Genomic DNA, 24576 nt, shown 5'->3' with positions numbered 1-24576 from the left:
TCTTATTGACAAGATAGTCTGAGATTATTCAAATGACAAATAAAGATCAGCATAACAATGAGTAAAATGGACTCCTACCAGAGGGTTTTGAGGCAGAGACCTCAAAAACATTGGTGTTTATAGATGTTATTACCTGGGCATTCCACTGTCTGAATTCCAGGCATTTCCTTATACATCTTGACAGTGTCAATATCAGCTCCTCTCCAACATGTTTTGACCACAACAATGGTCTTTTTCAAGGTGGAGGAGCAAACAGTAGTTCCTAGTACTTATTCCCAGGGCAGCCAATCCTGTGGATGTCCTCATCAAACATCCTTTTATCTACAGCACTTGGTATTCCCAGGTGGTCTCCCTGCCAAGTACTAACCAGACCCAACACTGCATAGCTTCCAAGATCATCTGAGATTGGGCATGTCCAGTGTGGTGTGGCTGTAGGTATATCGACAAATATATGTAAACATATCGCCATAACTATTTCAAATAGTATAATAACATATATGGAAAAAAAGTTATCCAAATTATCACAGTATATATTACAAATATATATATATTTGAAGGTCCAGTTAGCAGAACATTTAAGAAACAGTAAAAAGGGACTAGAGAGCTATGCGCTATCTATGCATTTTAAAAATACACATAATTGCTCTACCAAAGAGATTAGACATTTTTATGGGATCATACAAGTAAGGGAACATGATACATCAAGACTATTAGCAAATACTGAAATGGAACTTATTTATCGTTTCAATACATTATTACTAGAAGGATTGAATAATGATTTTGAGCTGAAGTGATTTCTGGAATAGTAATAACTGTACAAACATCTTGATACACAAAAAAGGGTATCACTGTATTTTAGTCTGGCTGTAATACGCTTTTTTTTATAATATTGTTTTTTTACCATGATAGTTTTAGTTTATACTTTTAGTTTGCCTATGTATTTATTGACACATATATAAATTTTTTTAACGACACCTCTATTTACGTTGGTTTTATGGAGTTTCCTACAATGTTATAGATTTTATATAGTTTGCAATATGTATGAATTTCTGATATTTTTTATGTATTTATTACCGCATTATAACTATTATCTTCCATTCAGTATTTATCTATAACAATGGACATAAGGAGTTGCTAGGATACAGCAGGGCTTAAATTAAGAGAAAAAAAATCCCTGATGAGTAAGGGTGGAAGAAATTTAGCCACTATAAATGAAGCACACATAATGCACACAGGCTAGCACTGGCGGAAGTGACTCTAATCGGACCCTCCGAGTGGGCGTATGTGACGTCAACTCTGTAATGGAGTAAGAGTAACCACCGGAATCATGAGGGAACACGGGACATGAGTCAGCGGGGTTAATAGGATGAGGTCATATGATGGATGCCTAGCAGCACCAATAGGAGGTATACTGAATGGGGTTAAATAATGTGTGTAAAACAACAATGTGTGTGTATGTGTGTGTATATATATATATATATATATATATATATATATTCTCATTGTAATATATAATGTGATCATTTGGATGCCTTTTTTTACATATATGTTATTATAACTATTTAAAATGGTTATGACACATGTTTACATAAATTTGTTGATATACCTACAGCCACACCACACTGGACATGCCCAATCTCATCTGATCTTGCAAGCTATGCTGTGTTGGGCCACGTTAGTACTTGGATGGGAGACCACCTGGGAATACCAAGTGCTGTAGATAAAAGGGTGTTTGATGAGGAAATCCACAGGATTGGCTGCCCTGGGAATAAATACCAGGAAGTACTGTTTGCTCCTCCACCTTGAAAAAGACCATTGTTGTGATCGAAACATGTTGGAGAGGAGCTGATATTGACATTGTCAAGGTGTATAAGGAAATACCTAGAATTCAAACGGTGGAATGCCCGGGTAATAACTTCTATAACACCACTGTTTTTGAGGTCTCTGCCTCAAAACCCTCTGGTAGGAGTCCATTTTTCTCATTGTTATGCTGATCTTTATTTGTCATTTGAATAATCTCAGACTATCTTGTCAATAAAACATTTTTACACTATCCTACCTCCTCTCTAATATTTTGCATGTTGGGAGTTATACTGGCGGAGGAGAAGGAGAAAATTTGGACTTTAAAGCATTATTTACTCGGAGAATAAAGGTTCTAGATGCCTAATATCACATTGAGTTGAGGACTGTGATCTGGAGAACTATCAACTGTATCAAGAACGTATTTATCTAGTAATTTATTGACTTATCTTTCTAAATAAGCACCTATTTGAATTGATACCACTACTGTGTTTATTTATGTATTATCTGAAGTATTGGTGAAACTTCTGGTTTCAATCTGTGCTGGTTGCTTTTGCACCGACTGAGGACTATACCTTTGTTCGACTATTGAAATGGGTTCAAGTATAGTTCAGTATCAATATTTCATATGTACCATACACCATTGGACCTTAATTCTGTAGTTCAGACCTTTTCGTATCTCTAATATCAGATGGATTGGATCAAATCCTGCTACTTTATAGGGCAGAAGCACACTGGACACACAATTAACCTGCTCATACTACACCGCTGAAAAGATGGGATGGGAAAATCCACAGCTTGTAACACTGAAATTTACACCCAAGGATAGGACGAGTATCAAGAATACTGGCACTTCCAATTAAAGTAGACTTTATAAACTGTAAGTCTATCACTGCACAATGAAATCAACATATTTAACTGAATCTTTCAAAATAAATTGGACTGTTTCTGGAAATAGCCATCAATGATCAATTACTGTCCAGCAATTATACAGTTCAAGTCTAACGATTATGAAGTACCTAATATTACATTGTTTAAACTAAAGCTTTATACAGTATATTAATGTATAAAGCATACACCATTGTTATTACCCTATGTGAGTTATTACCCCATATCTTGAGAAAAAAAGATCAATAACTACTTTGGGAGGTATTCAATTAGTTATGCACCCATGGAAAAGTTTTGCCTGCCGGACTTTTCACCGACATTGCGTGTTTTGGATGCGGAAACTTATCATGCGTGCCCCCGCTATTTGCCTTATTAAATTCCAAACCACGCGAAAACGGCAAGCCGTGAAGTCGGAAAAGGCAGAAAGTGCTGTCAGAATTGGTGAAATCAGCCTGAACCCCCCAAAAAGGTGCACTAACATTGGGGATCAATGTAGATGTCCTCAAATAGCCCTAGTAAAGCTATTTGGGATACTTAAGTTGTTTCAATAGCTTCTTATTAGCGTTTTTGCACAAGTGATGAAGAATGACATAAAGCAGCACAGACGGTGTAATAGTTAGCGTTACTGCCTCACAGCAATGAGGTCATGGGTTTAAATTCCCACCATGGCCCTAACTGTGTGGAGTTTGTATATTCTCCCTGTGCTTGCGTGGGTTTCCTCCAGGTACTCCGGTTTCCTCCCACACTCCAAAAATATACTGGTAGGTTAATTGGTTCCCCACAAAATTAACCCGTGTGTGTGCACATGTGGTAGGGAATATAGATTGTAAGCTCCACCGGGGCAGGGACTGATGTGAATGGCCAAATATTCTCTCTGTAAAGCGCTGCGGAATATGTGTGCGCTATATAAATAACTGGTAATAATAATAATAATAAAGCAGTAGTTTTTGGTGGAAGTAAGTAGTCCTGTCAAATTTGGGGTACTTGAAAATGGGTGCTAGCATATTTTAAAGTCTCTAAAGTGAAGTTAAACAAATTGTGAAAAACGCACCTGTAGCATGCACCTGCAATTAAAAAAAAAACACTTGACCCATCCTTGCAGACCCCCGAAAAGTCTATTTTGCTAGTTTCTGTGCTTGTCCCTCCACTTTGTACTTGTCCCCCCCCAATATGAAAGTACTTTTTTGGGGTGTTAAATTTTTTTAGGGAATTTTTGGACACAGTTGTCCTTTGGGGGGCTGTCCCAAGGTGTCTGAGAGGTTTCCCCACCTTTTCACTCCAAAATAAAAAAAACACTTCTTTTCACCTGCTATGCAGAGGTGAATCTTTTTCGCCTATTACAATGCATTGACTTTCTGCGTACACAAAAAACGGATGGAATTGAATACGGAGATAAGTTTCCGCCACGTGAAAAGTCGATCAGCGATACTTTTCCGCGGATCTCTGCTTTTCACGTCTAATTGAATACGGCCCTAACACTGGCAAAAGAAGGATTTTGAAAGGGGGGTTTCCAAACCAAAAAAAAAAAAAAAACGAAACACAAACAGGTACCACTCCTTGGGTACTCAATAATCCAAGATTGCTCATACATTACTGTGCAAATTTTCAGATGCATTAATTGCATATTTCGTCAATGCCTTATTGAAGGAAAATGCATCTGAAAAGTTTCACAGTAATGGATTAACGAGCTTGGATTATTGAGTACCCGAGGAGTGCTGCTTGTATCTGACTGAATAAATAAATAATATATATATATATATATATATATATATATATATATATATATATACACACACACACACATATACTGTTGCATAGTCCAGCACTCAGGATGAATTGAATAAAGTTTGGTTTAGTTCAATTATAGAGAAAATCCTATGTGGAGCTTTTCAGCCCCTCCAAGAAATAAAAAGGCGACACCGAGTCCTCCATTGATAACATAGACGCGCTCACTGGCACGGACACACACACCAACAAAGACTACACAGACACACACTTACACACACAGACAGACTACACAAACACACACACTGACACAAACATTGACACACACTGACAGACTACACAGACACACACACTGAACATTGAAACAGACACACGCAGACTGACACAAACATTGACATACACACACAGAGTACACAGACACACACTGACACACACACACAAAACCTCTCACTTCAAAACACAAATAAATACAGCTCTGGCATCATTTATTAAAGAACACCTCCCACCCTGCCGATACACAGACCTGCGGTGCGGCTCCAGGAGAGAATGCCGGCAGCAACTCTCAGCCTCTCACAACGCTGGTGCTCTCATGTGAACTGCCTGGGAGGGCTGCGTACTGCCGATGCAGCTCCCCCTACAGCCAGCACAGTATAACAGCAGGCACAGTTGCCTGAGCTTCGGCAGGAGAGTGAGGCCCAGGAGAGAATTTTAAATGCCAGCAGCTGCTGCGTATTACCTCCTGAGGAGCAATAACACATCAAACAGAACAAAAAATTCCCCTTTAATTGGGATTACACAGCCTACACAAAGGTAACCAGTTCCCCTTTAGTTGTCTTGTGCACAGGTAACTACACTACACCCAGGTTTATCAAGGAAGGGAAAAGAGTAGAGGGAAAGAAGAAAAAAAAAAAACACTTTAACTGAAACACCCTTGGGCTTCCTACTTATAACACTTTCCCTGCTGGTACAAATTCACAAACCGTTGCTTTTGTGCTGCAACAAATTTACAAACAGTTATTTTTGCTTGCGAAAATTCATATTGTGCAAAACTTATTTCTTTTCAAGGACACAGCATAGCCTTTATACACATTGCCCTTTGTATAACTTTTCCACATGTGCAAATAAACTGAATTTTACGGGTCAGAAGCCCGACCCAGCAAGGCAGCGCCTGGTCTCTGCCACACAGAACGTGGCTGGCCGAAGGATCCAACAAATGACACCACTGTAAGAATCCGCTTACAAATGAATGAATCTTCACACCAGTTTTTTCAGTCACGGTGGCTTCTTTACTTGCCACAAATATTATATCATCACATTTGTGTAAATGAAATTGCTACTAAATTTACTAAAGAAAAAAAAAATTTCAGCTGTGTGGCGATAGAGCAGCTAGCAGGGGGGTTTCTAGGTACTCAGAAACCCCCCATGCGTGTGCCTAAAGATACTTTGGTTTGATAATGGGGCATGTCCAATTAGCCGCAACATTTTTGCCGCTAAAATTAACGTGCCTATCTCACCCAATTTCTGATTAACACGGCTATGTGCTCCTAATTCACGCGCCATCCAATTGAACAAAAAACTTGCACTGTAATTTTTTCTGTTAATAGTCGTGCTAATTATGTTTGTTCCCTAAAATGCAAATGAATATTGGATAACATTATAGATCTCTATTAGTGACCAAAAGCAAAGTATTTGGTGCTCTTAAAAGGTTTGAATAGACCCGCTTTGCTTTGCCCATCAAATAAGGAGCCAGTTTTGCAACCCACTCCTCTATTGGTCATTTAAGATGAGTTTCCATCCTCTCAAAAGACAGCAGAAAGGCTTCAACATCATCTGAGGGTGTCATTTTCTGCATCATAGCAGGCCCGTCTTCACCCAGTCAGAGCTCACTGAGCTCTACCCACAACGATTTGTTACTCTCCATCTGGGCCTCAGTAACGGCTAGCATTTTGCCCTGCTGAGCTTGTTGCTAGTGGCCACATTAGTTAAGGCCCAGAGGATTTACTCCATCTTGCTATCTGAGCTGACCGAGTAGCAAAATTTTGCCTGCATTAACATACACCGATAGGCCAATGTTTCTACACTCATATAATTTTAAATGCCAGCAGCTGCTGCGTATTACCTCCTGAGGAGCAATAACACATCAAACAGAACAAAAAATTCCCCTTTAATTGGGATTACACAGCCTACACAAAGGTAACTAGTTCCCCTTTAGTTGTCTTGTGCACAGGTAACTACACTACACCCAGGTTTATCAAGGAAGGGAAAAGAGTAGAGGGAAAGAAGAAAAAAAAAAACACTTTAACTGAAACACCCTTGGGCTTCCTACTTATAACACTTTCCCTGCTGGTACAAATTCACAAACCGTTGCTTTTGTGCTGCAACAAATTTACAAACAGTTATTTTTGCTTGCGAAAATTCATATTGTGCAAAACTTATTTCTTTTCAAGGACACAGCATAGCCTTTATACACATTGCCCTTTGTATAACTTTTCCACATGTGCAAATAAACTGAATTTTACGGGTCAGAAGCCCGACCCAGCAAGGCAGCGCCTGGTCTCTGCCACACAGAACGTGGCTGGCCGAAGGATCCAACAAATGACACCACTGTAAGAATCCGCTTACAAATGAATGAATCTTCACACCAGTTTTTTCAGTCACGGTGGCTTCTTTACTTGCCACAAATATTATATCATCACATTTGTGTAAATGAAATTGCTACCTGACACTAGCTATGCCCCTTCAGCCCTATCTATCGTCTGGCTGTTCGCATCGAAAGCCTCACTCACCGGATCCCACAATCCTTTTATCCTTCACACACACTAAAGCAATCACATCCTTGCAGCTCAGCTGTGTGTGAAACCTTTCTTGTACGAGACAGCAGGATCCTTAACCCTGACTGCCCCTTGTCCTAGGGAGCGAGTTCTGTTCTGGACATCAGAATGTGGCAAAGTACTCTCTTTACCACACATGGCAATACATTTATTAAAGATAATAGGGAAGAGAGGCAGCGTCTTATGCATTTTGGCAGCCGTCTACTCTATTTATTGTACCTGACCATATTTGTATTCTGTAGTCTTACAATAAAATATTTAAAAAATAAATTAAAAAAAGCTTATGATGTCAAGCTTATGAATCCTTTGTGTCTTGGCAGAATTTCAGTATTTACACTTGCGCAATAACTTTGATTATGCCATTCCACAATCTGGAGTGAAAATCCTACATATTACATCACTGTTGTCTAGTGTGTGTGTTCTTCCCCCCCCCCCTGCCCAGATACAAATTGCATTGCTATTTACTGTACTGTTTTTGTAGAGTAACTAAAAATAAAAATACTAATGCAGCACTTAACCTTTATTAACTCTAGAACTGCTGCTTATAGTGGAGACAAGTTGAAGAGGTGATAAATTATATTGTGAGACTGCATTAGGTAACATCAATATCTTTGTATCCAGTGGGAGAAAATGGGCAGAAATAGTGATGCGATGGCCCGTTAAACAGTAATGTATTCTTGATCTGATCTGTGTACATCGTAATCCCTTGCCCCCTCCAGCCTTTTTCTATTGATGTTTTGTCATCTGGTGTTGCCATTGCACTGATGGTCTTTTTGTTCTCCATCAACCTTTCAGGATACATTAAAGATTTTACTTCAAGATAACAGCATATATTTCTAAGATACTGTATCGAGATTTGGCGTTAGAAGAATCTGTATACCAGCTTTTTTTCCTACTCCTATTTTCTTTCCTTTTGGCTGTGTTTACCTTGCTGTTTATAGCCGTCTCGCTGTTTTATACAGACTCTGATGGTTTTTACTATGTTAAAATAAGTTAAAGTACTTCTAATAAAGGACATTTCAACTAGTTTCCTGCTGATTTAATGCATCCATTCAAAGTTCTTGGCCACAGCTTACCCAAACACTCTACATGCGCTTTGAGTGCATTTTTTTTCTCGAAGGGACTTAATTTTCTTATGACTAATGGGGCCCATACATCAGGAATCGCATAAAAAAATTATTCACAGATTCTGTTTTTTTTTCTCCATTTATCAATTCTCCAATCCACTGATATGCGCCCATACATTTCCGATATTTTTCAGTGATTTGCAGAGCTTTTTAATCCAAAGATCAGATCTGCAAATCATAAAAAAGCTAATTTTACTAGTAAAGTAGTAATAACAGTCTGAAGTTGGCTGATTGTTACCATACACCGCAGTCTACATCTCTGATTGGTCCGTGAAATCCAACATGTTGGCCAATCTGATTCACCAATTCTAAACGCTTTCTTGTCAGAATTGGCAATCGGTGAACCCAATACATTGTCAGTTTTTTTTAACACAATCATATGGAAATTGGAGAATTTACCCCAATTGATTACTGATGTATGGACCCCACAAGGAAAACGTAATCCTTAAAAATTAGTATTTGTAGAAATTGCTGATTTTTTTTTTCCTTTTAGGGAGATTAGTTTAAAATGAAGGTCATAGAATTCTGGAAGGGATTCTTATAAAGTGAGGGCATGAAGGAACCTTATTCTACTATGTAACTAAGTAAACAAGGGTTTTTTTTTTTGCTATTTATCAATGCTCATTGTTTAATAAATGAAAAAAAAAAATCTAATGGTTTACTTTTTAGTTATTTATCCACCCTGTATCCATAAGACCAACTATGAGCTTACTGCATGTCTGAATGACAATAATTCATTATTTAATAATCCAGTTTGCAAATAACAACATGTTGATTTATGAGCAAAAATATCTTGAGTAACTTGTTATATAGTTATCATTTGCAAGTAGTTTCTCTGAGGGAAGTTTTTTTTCTTTTTCTTTTTTTAAATAGAATTTCATCACCAGTCAGTAATTTCTGCACAGTTGAAAAATTAGTTCTGTAAATGTTAACAATATAAAAACTCAAAAAGATTAAACCTATATTTTTGTAGTCACTGAATGAAATACTAAATTGCTTCTAAAACTATTCTACAGCCAATTGCTAAGATATTCATATATACAAATATATACAAATGTTTACAAATACAGTGCCATAAGCAAGGTAATCACTTTTTAGAAAGTTGTGGACTTTGGATATAACATTTTCATAATTGCTGTTTATTAATGGACAATCATGCTGCTCTGCATAGTCCTTTACTTGGGGTCTCCCCTTATACCTAACCTCTCAGTATTTCTGCTTTTAGCCCAAAAATCAGCAGCACATGGAGAGGACAGTGCTGTCAGTGTGGCTAGATATGAGATTGAAACTCTTAGCTCTATGGATAAACAATATACATTGCAGCTGATTGGACAGAAACTGGGCCCAATCCAGATCAGCAGAGCCGTGTCCTGAATGCCTTAATCAGTAGCATCGATAAAGGCTCCTGGATCCCTGTGTAAAATTCGGAGTTGGGGTGCCCTAAACATGGAGATCTGATTTTTATTTTATTTTTTTTTTTTAAATAATCAGTGTTCACAATTTAAAAAGCTTCATATAAATCACTGCTAAAAGAGGGGAACAAGCAGCCCTTGAACTTGTGTTTCTTCCTGTTTTTGTGATAATAAATTTTATAGTTTTATAGTTTTTCTCTTTTATTTTAGCCCAGTTTGATGGTGCTGATAAAACAGGTATGTCACCATCAAGAGAGGATAAACACAGACACACGCACAGACACTCAGCTGGGAATTTGAAGGCTATCAAGAATCCAAGTGTAGAACATACCAACTCATTGGGAGAAAGGATAGACCCTTCACTGCCATTAGAGAGTCAATTGTAAGTATCAACAATATTAAGGCACAATTAAACCTAGCTTTACAACTAGTATGACCGTGTGCTAAACAAACTAAAATATCTTTTTTTTTTACTTTTCAGTCAATGGAATTTTTATAATTTTTTTTCTTTAAAAAAAAAAAAAAAAAAGTCTGCTAAATGTGTACTAACTGCAAACATATACATAGTAGTAGTTGCTTGTATCTCACTCTTTAAAAAGTACCAACATTTATTTGTACAGTAAATCCAATCCCAGATTCTAGTGAGATCATTTTGTGATCATTAGGTGAATATCCAGATATATCTAATGCATAAAATCAAAGTTAATGCCAGTGCTAACTGGCTGGAAGGAATAGAAACTAGTAATGTACAACATTTTGTATCCATCTATATCAAGAAGATTTTTATGAAAATATAGGATCACATGCAATTACAATAAACCAGATTTTAGAATACTCTATATTTTGAATAACACTTTTTTGAAATTTTTGTAAACCTATTTTATTGAGATTTTAAAATTTTTTTTTTTTTTTTAATGTAAATTAAAGAAAATTTGCAGAATCAAACTCCAAAGCAGCTCTGTTGTATATGGTTTAATCTTTGTTTGGTTGGAATAGACAGGAAAAAAAATTAACCCCCGTTTCCATGGCAGTCCTGATATATAGAATGTACCCAAACAATCAAAAATATGAAGGGTTAAAAAAAAAAGCTCTGATTAATTTGTGAACAAAAAATTCTATTTATATTTGATCAACTGTCTGAAGAATCTGTGTCTGAAATAATGACATCCAGAAGATAATGTTTGTAAAATGTGTTAACTGAAGACTACAGTATGTTGCTGATATGCAAAGATCATCTGTTTAACCCTGTACCCGGTGAGCCCAGGAGGTCTCCACTAATCTGGAATGTGCCCTCAGTGTCTTCAGCACCTCACATCTTTTACTTAGAAGACTGTGTTATGACTTTACTAATCCATCCTGCAAGTGTGGTTTTGGAAGGAGCTTGACACCAATGTGGACCTTCAGGAAGTACAAGCAGATGATCCTGTTTTAATGATATAATTATTTTCTAGAGAGAAGAAATTGATCTAACCAGATCCAATGTGGGCAATTTTTCCATCTGGTTCTGGATACAGTTGAAGAAGTATAATTTTTTGGTTTACATGAAACTTGATCACTACTTTAGGAAAGAAAGCAGGATTTGTTTGCAGCACCTCTTAATCCAAGTGTATGCTTTTTATGCCGTAAATCCCAAACTTCTATCACTCTTCTCTCAGATGTCATCACGTCCAAGAAATTCATATTGTATGCAAACCATCTGAGTGATATTTATTTACTGGTTCCAACGATTCTAGTGTTAGTAATTATAATACAAGACTGCTATCCATGAATGCCACAAAGGATTATACACAGAGGTGAATTATTTGGCAGCTTGAAAGAATCTGCTGATTAGGTCATCTGTAAAAAAAATCTTCTATCCAATAATATACTCGATGCTAATACTGTACTAGTACCATCAATGACTGAGGACAAGAGATTTCTGTAAACCTTCCAGTATTTGAGGTATGCTTTTATCACCTTTTAATCAGATTAATATTCTGATTCCATAGAATATGTGCTAGAAAAAAATATTTTGCTTTCTACTTCAATCAATGCATTTTAAGTTTTTGTTAAAACAACAATCATATTTCTCTGTTTTAGTTGAGGTGAAATATTGAATTGTACAGCATACCTCACATTTCCAAAATGTGTGCATGTAATCTCTCTCTTGTTTTGACCTTTCAACCCATTGAGTTGTCTTTAGTTCCTCCCTGGTATTTCATTGTCCAGTTAATTGTTTGTACACTCCTGAAGTGCTTTGATTAGAGTGCAAGAAAACTGTTAATGGGAAAAGATGTGACTGCTGGATATGTAACAACTGGGGCTAAAGGAAATACACCACCGTTGGACACAGTTTGACTGCCAAGAACCCTGCAAGATAATTAAGGACCAATTTGATAAGTCCCTTACTTCATTGAACCTTTTCACATCCACTGCAGGATGTCGCTAAATTGGAAAAGATCTTTCTTTTGTACACTATAAGAATGTTTAAATACTACTGGAGCCTTCTATTTAGTATCATGATAACCATGGAAAGGATTTTTTTTATATAAATCCTTGTACCAAGCACTGCTAGGATTAGTTGCAAAGTCTACAGCCTGTTGTGGATTGACAAATACTTTAAAAGACCGTTGTTCTCCTTACCGTGCTAATTGCCAACAAAGAACCAACTTACTAAATACAAGGATAATTTACATAACCTATAATTTTTTTTGTCTAGTAATTAATCCATTTCTACAATGTATATTTTCACATAATTATAGGAAAATCTATGTATGATTAAGGATCTACAACTGCTATTTTTTATAGTATACAAATTACAATTTTGTATGAATGTTCAAATGTAGATACACCACCTCTTGTTGATGCACTGTGAGTTGTACTGAGCTCTGTTTTAGAAACTGTCAATTTCACATATAAAAGTTTTTTAGTTTTTTTTTTTTACATAAACCCTATGGAGCATTTTTGCTTTCACTCACCGGAGCATAATTCTTATCACACATCTCACTGCGCTTTGGGAAAATTCATTTCTATGATACAGTATTTGATCTAGGAAAGCGGGAACTCCATTCCAAATATCCCTGACAGCTGGAATTACTGTAACAGTCAAGCACGCCACAGGTATACAACACCCTCTTTTTGCGTAAAATGTGAAGTTGTTTTAATTAAAATTACCATAAATTGATTGCTTCTTTACTGGAAGTTCCCCAGATCTATATCACAACTATATCTCTAGATCAGTGGTTCTTAACTTCAGTCCTCAAGTACCTCCAACAGGTTGCGTTTTCTGGATTTCTGTCTGTAAACAGGTCATATAATTGCTCACTCAGCAAAATAGATCAACTCAACTGCCTATGATTAAAGAAATCCATATAACATGACCTGTTGGGGGTACTTGAGGACTGGAGTTGAGAATCACTGTTCTAGATTATTGCACGTATATAGAAAAATTACCACACAGAGCACATTTAAGAAACTCCACAAATCCTGGACACCTGTGTAGACAGTAAGGGTGTCTTATCACAGTCACTTCTTAATTCAAGATTTGGTCCATTCTCCTAGTGTAAGCCCCTAATTTGCATCACACTGAATTTGCTATAGCACCCAAATGGATGGACTCATCTTTGTTCTCAAATCTCCTTTTCCCCCCTACATCCCCTTTCTCTTTTCTCTCCATTTGGTTTAATAATGAAATAAAAAGGGTGGCATTAAGTGCACTTTGTTCTTTGATTTTCTTTATACACATAAAGGCCAAATGAATATTGTACTGTATATTCTGTCATGGATCATTTTCTTTCCATCATCCTGATTTTATGTGACCTGTTACCTCTAATTTTGTGTACCTGTGCTATTGGCACTTGATGCACCACAGTAAACTGTTTTATTTGTAAAAAAAAACTAGTTTATTGTAATTGCAACTGCCATAATATTTATGTATAGTGTAGCTAACTATTTTTAGGCTAGTTTTGCAGAACAACTATATACAAACAATACGTTTAGCAGTTACTCCTCTCCCCACACTAGCTTATCTTACCCATGTAATTCCTAAAATACTTTTTTGCCCATAAAAATTTTGTTTGTGGGGTGTGCAGCTAAACAAATGGGGACGTAAAAATCAACAATGAATTTGGGCAATTCAGCGTTTTGACAATGATTTTGAAAAAAAAAATGGCTGGGGTTCACTGATTGACCAAAAAATTATCGGAATAAGAGAATCAGAATGTCATGACATGTTGGATTTTGTCGATCAATCTTGGCTCTAGATAGGTAACGATCAGCTATTTTGCTGACTGTTTAGGCAATACAACAATCTACAGACTTTGGTCTAGTGCTATTCTCCACTACTCTTCTTGATTAGGAAAATGATTACCGTTGAAGATGGTGTACTTTCACGATCCCATCTTTGGTGAAAAAAATGATCCGAGAATCGCTGAAATATATAGTCAATGTAGGGAAAATATTGTGGCATCAGGGAATCTTTTTTCCGTGATTGTTGGTGTATGGGCCACATAATGACTTTGACAATTGTTATCATTGCATGAGGGAAAATATATTGGAGAGGGTGGTATAGGTTAAACAGAATGGCCAGTTCTCCTGGTTTACAGGAGGGTCAATAATTCCAAAATTCTGCTATTATTACTCAGTTTGCTCCAGAATCGCAAGGGTCTGAAGTATTGATCCTGCCATTCTGATTTACCGGAGGAGAGAGTTTACATATTTGTTAATACATCCGTGCATTGTGTTTTCAATAAGTAATAGGAGTTTTTTTTAAATACATATGTTAGTGTGGACTGCATTTGCGTAATTTATAGTTCTCTGCATGTGTGTGTATGTATGTGTCTAAATCTATATATATATATATATATATATATATATATATATATTATATATATATATATATCTATATAATATATATTAATCCAGGCACTGCACTCAATGGACTTGAGAATGAAAACATCACATCACCATTACTGTAGCGTTTCTGGCTTTATTGCCCGTCGTCAGGCTGCACAAATATCAGCAAAATGTGTACATTCTTACCTTAAGTACCCACTGCCTTCCCGTCCCGCGTGCATGACTTTCAGTCATGCCGGAAGCACGTCAGCACACTTGTGACGTCATCGTTGCCTAGGAAACCCGGCGCCTGTCAGCCCGAAATATTGCAGTAATGGTGATGTGATGTTTTCATTCTCAAGTCCATTGAGTTCAGCACCTGGATTAATATGCAAATTATTGCAGCTGGCACCACTGCAATTGGACGTTATGGGAAGGAGTGTGCTGTACCTTTTTTGGCTAATATATATGTGTGTGTGTGTGTGTGTGTGTGTGTGTGTATATATATATATATATATATATGTGTATATATATATATATATATATATATATATATATTATATACATACATATACACATACAGTCAGGTGCATAAATATTGGGACATTGACAGAATTTTCATATTTTGGCCTCTATTCACCACCACAATGGCTTTGAAATGAAACAAACAAGATGTGCTTTAACTGCAGACTTTCAGATTTATTTGAGGGTAATTATATCCAAATCAGGTGAACGGTGTAGGAGTTACAACGGCTTCTATATGTGCCTCCCACTTTTTAAGGGGTCAAAAGTAATGGGACTATCAACTCAAAAGCTATTTCATGGACAGGTGTGGGCTATTCCCTCATTATTTCATTATCAAATAAGCAGGTAAAAGATCTGGAGTTGATTCTAGGTGTGATATTTGCATTTGGAATCAGTTGCTGTCGACTCTCAATATGAGATCCAAAGAGCTGTCACTATCAGTGAAGCAAGCCATCATTAGGCTGAAAAATCAAAACAAACCCATCAGGAGAGATGGCAAAAACATTACAAATAACGCACCGGAGAGCTCAGCAACACCAAAAGACCCGGAAGACCACTGAAAACAACTGTGGTGGATGACAGAAGAATTATTTCCCTGGTGAAGAAAAACCCCTTCACAACAGTTGGCCAAATCAAGAACACTCTCCAGGAGGTAGGTGTATATGTGTCAAAGTCAACAATCAAGAGAAGACTTCACAAGAATGAATATAGAGGGTTCACCACAAGATGTAAACCATTGGTGAGCCACATAAACAGGAAGACCAGATTAGAGTTTGCCAAACAACATCTAAAAAAGCCATTACAGTTCTGGAACAACATCCTATGGACAGATGAGACAAAGATCAACTTGTACCAGAGTGATGGGAAGAGAAGAGTATGGAGAAGGAAAGGAACTGCTCATGATCCAAAACATACCACCTCATCAGTGAAGCATGGTGGTGGTAGTGTCATGGCATGGGCATGTATTGCTGCCAATGGAACTGGTTCCCTTGTAATTATTGATGATGTGACTGCTGACAAAAGCAGCAGAATGAATTCTGAAGTGTTTCTGGCAATATTCTATGCTCATATTCAGTCAAATGCTTCAGAAGTCATTGGACGGCGCTTCACAGTACAGATGGACAATGACCCGAAGCATACTGCAAAAGCAACCAAAGAGTTTTTTAAGGCTAAAAAGTGGAATGTTATGCAATGGCCAAGTCAATCCCTTGACCTGAATCCGATTGAGCATGCATTTCACTTGATGAAGACAAAACTGAATGGAAAATGCCCCAAGAACAAGCAGGAACTGAAGACATTTGCAGTAGAGGCCTGGCAGAGCATCACCAGGAATGAAACCCAGCGTCTGGTGATGTCGATGCGTTCCAATCTTCAGGCTGTAATTGCCTGCAAAGGATTTGCAACAAAGTATTAAAAAGTGAAAGTTAGATATAGGATTGTTTAGTTTGTCCCATTACTTTTGGCACCTTAAAAAGTGGGAGGCACATATAGAAACCGTTGTAATTCCTACACCGTTCACCTGATTTGGATGTAATTACCCTCAAATTAAATCTGAAAGTCTGCAGTTAAAGCACATCTTGTTTGTTTCATTTCAAAGCCATTGTGGTGGTGAATAGAGGCCAAAATATGAAAATTCTGTCAATATCCCAATATTTATGCACCTGACTGTGTGTGTATGTATGTATATATGTGTATATATAATATATAAATATATATATATCCTTTATATGGTGCAACAAGTGCTCTGCAGCACCTTACAAAGTACACAAACAAATAATTTCACAACTGACTTACAGTACAAAATAGGACAAGGAAAATATACATTGATACATAAGTGACCATAACACCAACATAATATGCAACAAAGCGTAATCAACCAAGTGTTAGGTGCCGTGGTGGGGGGGTAATAAGTAGGTGAAAGTAAAGTAAGGCGAAGCACAAGAGGGTAGAGGCCCTGCTCGTAAGAGCTTACATATATATTAAATTTTAATATAAAAAATATATATTTTACAGTTCGGAATTTGGATAACATGGTCTAAAGAATTTAGATTTTCTTAGATTTTAAAGCATTGTCTGTTACTTCTAGTTTCCTCATGTCAGATGTTACCTCAGCTAAATGTTGTGACTACAGATGTGTCCTCATACACTAATGCCGCAGTAACTCCAAATAGTCCTTTTCGGCACGACAAGTCCTGTGCGACTCAGCTCGCGCCGAGCATCTTTTTCGCTCAAATGTGCGTCGCAGCCCTTGTGCCAAGCAACTTAAAACCATTTAATCAGACTGTACTGATTAATTTGCAGGTCGAAGCCAGAATATTTTGGGCCCCATAACAACTTTTTGAAGGGGCTCCAATGCTTACAGAAGACACCTCTCTGCAGCAGTTGTTCATTTTGTCATATAGTAGTGTCCTAGTTAATGTTATGTGCCACAGTAGTGCCCTATTTAATGTTGTACCCCATAGTAGTACCCACAGTTGTACCCTGGTTTATATTATGCCTATAGTAGTGCCCTAGTTATTATTTTCCCCCATAGTAGTGCCCTAGTTATTATTTTCCCCCATAGTAGTGCCCTAGTTAATGTTATGCATCATAGTAGTGTCCTATAAAGTTTTTTGCCTTTTAATTTCTCAAATTTTTGTATTTTTTGCCATGACAATGCTTCAAGTGCACCATTCCTACTGGCAGCATATGAATCTTACTTGGCAGACCCAGGTCTACAGGGCATTCAGGGCTGAGAAAATTTCCGTTTACAATGAGTGCAAAAACAGGAGAGAAGGGTGGGAGAATGAGTCATCTTCTGAATGCCGGAAATTCCACTTTGTGTGGATATTTTGTTAATTTTAGCATCATGTCCCTTTCTGGGACAATCCTAATCTCGGGGCAGAGACTATACGAGTGCTGACGAGTCCCTGTTTTCAGTCCGGGTAACAGGCTGGCCTCCATTGCTTAGGAGCGAATACCCGGAACTTGGTAGACACACTATATGACCTGTTTCCGGGGCCCTTTGAGCCTCTGGGCCCCATAGCAATGGCACCCTGTGCATCCACTATATAGCTTTGCCCATGGACCTTTGTACTGTACATCTGTGTGCGAATGAGTCTGAATCTGTATACGCAATACTACGATGCTGCAGCTTTATTCACACAAAGTTATGTTGTGTTTTATCTACACCTACATATTTAAAAGTAATTCCTGTGCGGATAAAGTCGCAGCCCAGCATTTCTGGTACAGATTGAGTAGAGCTTCACTATATTTACAGTGCGAATAAGATAGCAATTTTTTCTTTAAATTTGTATGTTACACAACTCGGCCCTGCTTACTCGCTACAAGTGTCTTGCATTGCATGACGTATTAAGGCTAGGTGTATGAGGACAGGTCTGTAGATTAGAAAATAAGTTGTTAATGACATAGTGCCTGACATTTGGCCAATTTTGGGCAAGTGAATGCAGGGTGAAGATAAGAGATTTCAGGGACAGCCAAATCCCTCACTGATATTTGTTTTTTGTTTAATAATTGGATTCCCTCACAGCTGGTACCATGGTGCAATCAGTCGCACGGATGCAGAGTGTCTCCTGAGGCTGTGTAAAGAAGCAAGTTATCTGGTGCGAAACAGCGAAACCAGCAAGATTGACTTTTCCTTATCACTGAAGTAGGTATTGTCTTTTATATCGAACCATGGTTATACCGAGCTCACAAGGGCACAGTTTATAAGAGAGACACCAGTGTGGATAAATTACCATATGATTCTTTTTTAATTTGCGTACATTTGCTATATGTCAAAAGGTATAAGTGGATTCTGTGATTTTCAGGACTGAGTATAGATTTGTAGTTGTCCACCCTCAACAAGTAAATGAAATAAGGAGATAACTATTCCTTACACCTCTGATGTTTTGTGTGGCTGGTCTACCTATTGGGATGTTACTAGTGTAAATGTGTGGTGGGAAACAATGGGAATTAACTTAATTTGTGAAAAGAAGCTCTGAGTGTTCCAATATTGTCTATACCTAAACCGATGTTCTGTATAATAGAGTTTTCTTAATAAACATTTTAGGGTACTACCTAAAAGAAAAAAGTTACTTTTTGCAAAGTAATTGATTGGTGATCATACTCGACTTCATGCATCCCAATGGAAAACACTTGGGTGTCCCAGATAAGGTCCGTGAAGTAAACTTCTGCATGTGGACCAAAGGTATTCAACACCCCTGTTCTGATAGATGCAGGGCTGGTGCTCCGTTTTGGGTGTCCACAATTTTATTTGAACCCTGTCAGATCTCTTGTACATAAGTGCTTTCAGGGGTGGACATTTGTGCAGAACAGTGTTTTTACAAATTGTCTCATAGATTTAAAACCTAGACTAAATGGTCTGCAATATATTTTAAAAAGTGTCTTCTGTTTTATATTGGTGGAGATATTTGTGATGTTCAGGTGTTAGGGGTGTGGAATCCCTGTTTTGTTTTATTAAGCTGTAATGGTTCGACAAATTGATCCATATAAACTGAAACTGTTTCCATGTATATGTTTTGAGGTGCTGCGGTCAAGGTGTGGGGATTGGTTAGAAGAATGATCATTGTCATCTCAAATTGATTAAAGGGACATTTCTTAATGGATTTATTGCAGTGTTTTGGAGTTGCATAACAGAACTTTTGTGGAGGGGCTAAATTACAGTGGAATTTTTTTGTAAAACAGTGGGATATTTGTATATTAATGAACTTTAGTATTGAACACTACTGCTGTGAAATTTGTGTATCATAAAGTAGAATTTTTTCAAATACTTTTTGGGTATGCATTAAGATTGCTGATACCAGGAGTGCATGTACCATTATTTCTGCTTCAGGGTCCATAGGTATCCACAGGGATACCATGGGGATAATGTGGTTGGAGTGATCCAGGCACCAAACAGTTAAGCTTTCAGCTCCCAGGATGCCTTACGGTCCTCCACCACATATACCCCGGCCACAGGCAGTCAGTAGTTCATTTGGTGCAGCAGGATTCAGATGCACCTTTGTAACAGGGGACTGCTCAGGTAGACCCAAGCTTTTATTTCTATGTTTTTGAGTTAGTAGTGCTGAACATCTGAATTAAGACAAATGCACTGCGAATCCATCTACCTCCGCCAGGCCGCAACACCAGTAACGACTCTGGTGATTTCAGCGGGTTATGGCAGAGCTTACTAGCAGCGATGCTAGGGCCCGGACTGCAACCACATGCATGGAAATGTCAGGTAAGGCGATTCCTCACTTGCTGGAAATCGCTCATGGCAGTCATTGCTTTCGGCACTGGAGATTCAACGGAAGCTGCTGCTGTGAGAACCCGGGGCCATCCACTCCCTCACTAGACCACCGGGTCCGTATCTGATGCCAGGGATCAGCAGCAGATGCTTCTGCTGCCATGAGGCCAGCATACCTGGCCGGTTGATGCAGCATAGGGGAGGTAGGCTCTCCCCAGGCATCTCCTCCCCCAACCCAGATGCAGATTCATCAAAGGTTTTCCCGTGTCTGGGTCGCTCCTCCTAACCACCTCGTGTATATGAGATGCTCACAGTCCAAGTGCTCTGCTGCAGCGGTTTGGTCTCAGGAGATTTTGGGTCAGTCTCCCTGTATTACCTCTCCCAGGGTCAGGTATATAGTGCTCTATATCCTACCAAGCCTCTCGATTGAGTAGTTGATAAAGGGTCTATGGCAACTTAATTATATATGCAGTGTATGTGACTGTTTGTTAGCTGCTGTGTTGATACTGCCTTTTATTTTCTGACTGTCCATTATAACTATCACTGTTTTTTCTCCTCACATTCCTCTGCTACAGATGTGTGGTGTTTTTCTTGGTACTTCACATTTACTTATTTGTGAAGGCTGTCACATTACTTTGCATTGTTACCTTTATAATTGATATGTCAAAAGATAAAGGGAAACAGTAGGCGGAGGCCCATGTGCTGGTTTCATGTAAATCCTGTTTGGCGACCTTGTCCCCTCAGGACTTTAGAACAGACTGTACACAAACCATCCTTTATAAAGAACCACCTCACCCGTCCAGTATACCAGTCCCTGTACAGGATCCATCTTGGGTGTCCTCCTTGCCTCAGGTGATTACGCAGCTAGTGAATCGTTTGGTTACTCCCACACTGCCTCCTTTAATGGGATACTCACAGCATGCTATGTTTTCCCCTCCTATACATCCTTCCTGGGTGAATGTTTATGCCCACTCAAGTCAGAGTATGACTCAGTCAGCTGTTTGCGAACAGACCAGTAGTCACTAAGGCACCTAAGCAGAGGTTATCATTTTATCAGTCTGCTCAGCATATAGATTCAGACACATCATCGGAGGAATCAGATAATGCGCTGGGCTCTTCAGGGTCTAGCTCGGGTGAGGAGGACCGCCCTTCTACAGTGGATATTTCTTCTTTGGTGAGGGCCGTTAGATCAATCCTAATTATACAGGATGATGAACCCTCTCCTAGAAAGAAGGCTCTAGTATTTAAACACCAAAAGGTGGTAAAAGCTGAGTTTCCTAAATCTGAGCTCACTGAACTTATGGAAAATGCATGGAGTAACCCGGATAAATGGTTCCATGTTATGAAAAGATTAGCATCTTTGTATCCTTTCCCAGATACTGAATGTACTAAGTGGGAAATCCCTCCTACTGTGGATGCTCATGCTAGCATCTTCTCTTAAAGATCCTACAGATAGGAAAATTGAAACATGTCTTAAAGCAGTATTTACATCATCTGGAGCTGTTACTTGACCAGCTATGGTTGGGGCTTGGGTAGCCAAAGCTGTTGAAGAATGGACGGGGGCATTGGAAGATACTCTACTAAATGCAACCAGATAACAGCTGACATATATCTCCCACATACGGGAAGCGGCCTCCTATTTGGGAGAAGCTGCAATAGATGCTGGGCTCCTGGCTTCTAAAGCATCAGCAGCTTCGGTTGTTGCTCATAGGAGCCTTTGGATAAGGTCCTGAGTGCAGATACAGGGTCAAAGAAGGCTCTGGAATCCTTACCTTATTTTGGGAATATACTTTTTGGAGCAGAATTAGATAAGATAATAGCTACTCTGGCAGCTTCAAATCTGCAGGTCTACCATCAACAGCTACGTTGAAGTCTAGGCAGTTTTTTTTTCGGTCCTTTCTTCCATAGGGATGAGCAAAAGAACAGTCTTCCTCCAGGCCATCTAGTTCTCGCAGGACAATCAAGCAGAAAACTAAAAGGTCCTGGCCAGCTAGACGTTCAGTTTCTAAGCCGGATGACAAACTCTCTGCCTGATGAAGCGGGCCTCCTCCTGGGAGATCCCAGGGTGGGAAGCCAACTTCTTAAATTTGCGGACTACTGGCATCAAACAACACATGGCTGGGTCCGAGAAGTGGTCTCTCAGGGGTATGCCCTCACTTTCTGGAGGCATTCTATCAAGGCCTTGGCCCTCCAGGAAGCTATTTACTCCCTGCTGTGGGCCAGGGTGATAATCCCAGTTCCGGTGGGTCAACAAGGAAGGGGTCATTATTCCAATCTATTTTAGTTCAGAAACGAAATCGGTCTCATCGCCCTATTCTAAATTTGAAAACCCTGTACCCAAATTCTGTATGGAGACCCTTCATCCAATTATTTTGGCAATGGAACCTGGGGATTTTATGGCTTCCTTGGTCATTCAGGTTGCGTATTTGCATGTGCCTATTACGCCATCCCACCAACAATTTTTCTGGTTTGCTGTCCTGCAACAACATTACCAATTTCAGGCACTGCCCTTTGGTCTATCAACGGCCCCTCAGGTCTTCACCAAAATGATGGTGGTTATGACGGCCTACCTCAGACATCAGGGAATTAGAATACTACCATATCTGGATGACCTTCTGATATTGGCACAGTCTCCAGATGTTCTACAACACCTTCTCCAACTGACCTTGGCCTGTCTACAGATGCACAGCTGGATCATCAATTGGAAAAAAATCATATTTCTCCAACACAGTGGATGGTACATCTGGGAGCATTTCTGGATTCTCAAGCACAAAGGGTGTTTCTGCCAGAGGACAAGATTGTGGCCCCATCATTGTGAATTCACAAAATCGAAGGGTGTCCATTCTATCAGTGATGCAGGTCCAGGGGTCAATGTATATACTTTCAACATGGTGGAATATGCTCAGTTTCACTCCAGGCCTCTGCAAAAATTGATTCTCTCTTGGTGGAATGGACAGTATCCTCTAATAAAGTGCCAGAGAATCCTTCTAACTCCGGAGGTTCATCTCTCTTGTGGTGGCTACAAAAGGATCATCTAAACAAAGGGTGCCCATTCTGGATTCCTATTTGGGTGCTTCTCACAGGACAATCTTTGGATGCCAATCTTCGTGGATGGGGGGCAGTGACAGGTCATCACACCTTTCAGGAGAGATGGACAAATCAGGAAAGTCATCTGCCCATAAACATTCTGAAGCTTCGCGCAGTATACAGAGCACTCATCATGGCACAGGACCTGCTCCAGGGCAGGCTGGTCCAGATCCTGTCCGACAACATGACCATAGTAGCCTATCTCAATCATCAAGGAGACATGCAAAATCACGCAGCCATAATGGAAGTGACAAACATTCTGATCTGGGTAGAAAGTCCTCTTCCGGCTATCTCGGCAATATTTATCCCGTGAGTCCTCAACTGGGAATGGGACTTCTGAAGTCATCAGGACATACACGCAGGAGAGTGGGCTCTACAACCAGGGGTTTTTCAACTCCTAGTAAACAAACGGGGCCTACTGGACATAGACCTCATGGCATCACGTCACAACCACAAGGTCCCCAGGTACGGGTCCAGCACCATAAACCCCTTAGCCGCTTTAGTGGATGCACTGGCAGTAAGATGGGACTTCAGATAGGCATATCTCTTTCCTTTGATTTCCCTCCTCCCAAGGGTCCTCAAAAAATTCAAGCAGGAAGGCGGAGCTGTAATACTAGTGGCTCCTGCAAGGCCAAAACATCATTGGTTCACCGACATATGGAATCTATAGACATTCAGTTTCCTCTTCCTCTATGGCCAAATCTATTAGCGCAGGCTCCCTGCCTACATCCGGACTTACCCAGTCTGTCTTTGACAGTGTGGCTCTTGAGTCTTCCATCTTAAGAGCCAAAAGTTTCTCCAGCTCTGTGATTCAAATGATGCTTAGGGCACGAAAACCTTCCTCTGCCCTCATCTATTACAGGGTTTGGCAGTCCTTTTGGTAAATGGTGTCCCCACCGAAAGAATGACCCTAAGGTTTTTAGGGTTTCCCGGGTACTTTCTTTTCTCCAGGTTGGGTTAGACCTTGGTCTCCGCCTGGCCACCCTGAGAGTGCAGGTTTCTGCACTGTCAATCTAGTTCCAGAGAAAAATTGCTTCTTTGCCGGATGTTAGAATTTTCTTTCACGTGGTTCTCAGAGGTCAGCCTCCTTTTGTCCCACTGGTAGCACCGTGGGATTTTTCTTTTGATTCTCAAGGGGCTAC

The 24576-nt window shown here is 39.2% G+C and overlaps 1 protein-coding gene and 2 pseudogenes across 4 annotated transcripts in view; 2 read left to right on the top strand and 1 right to left on the bottom strand.

The window, feature by feature from the left end:
• SHF (Src homology 2 domain containing F) overlaps positions 1 to 24576 on the top strand; it is a 336957-nt gene that overhangs the window by 245038 nt on the left and 67343 nt on the right. For 3 of the 4 annotated variants that reach the window (XM_088445631.1, XM_088445614.1, XM_088445610.1), the window contains 2 exons: positions 9994 to 10165; positions 18650 to 18769. In XM_088445631.1, the coding sequence (XP_088301757.1) occupies positions 9994 to 10165; positions 18650 to 18769 (292 nt within the window). The remainder of the gene's footprint in view (positions 1 to 9993; positions 10166 to 18649; positions 18770 to 24576) is intronic. The other variant, XM_088445623.1, reaches the window with a different exon arrangement.
• Positions 319 to 437, bottom strand: LOC148540353 (5S ribosomal RNA; annotated as a pseudogene).
• Positions 1605 to 1723, top strand: LOC148540352 (5S ribosomal RNA; annotated as a pseudogene).

Source organism: Taudactylus pleione, unplaced genomic scaffold, assembly GCF_031769625.1.
Source record: "Taudactylus pleione unplaced genomic scaffold, aTauple2 ptg000019l, whole genome shotgun sequence".
NCBI lineage: Eukaryota > Metazoa > Chordata > Amphibia > Anura > Myobatrachidae > Taudactylus > Taudactylus pleione.
This window is presented reverse-complemented; position numbering and strand designations above follow the sequence as displayed.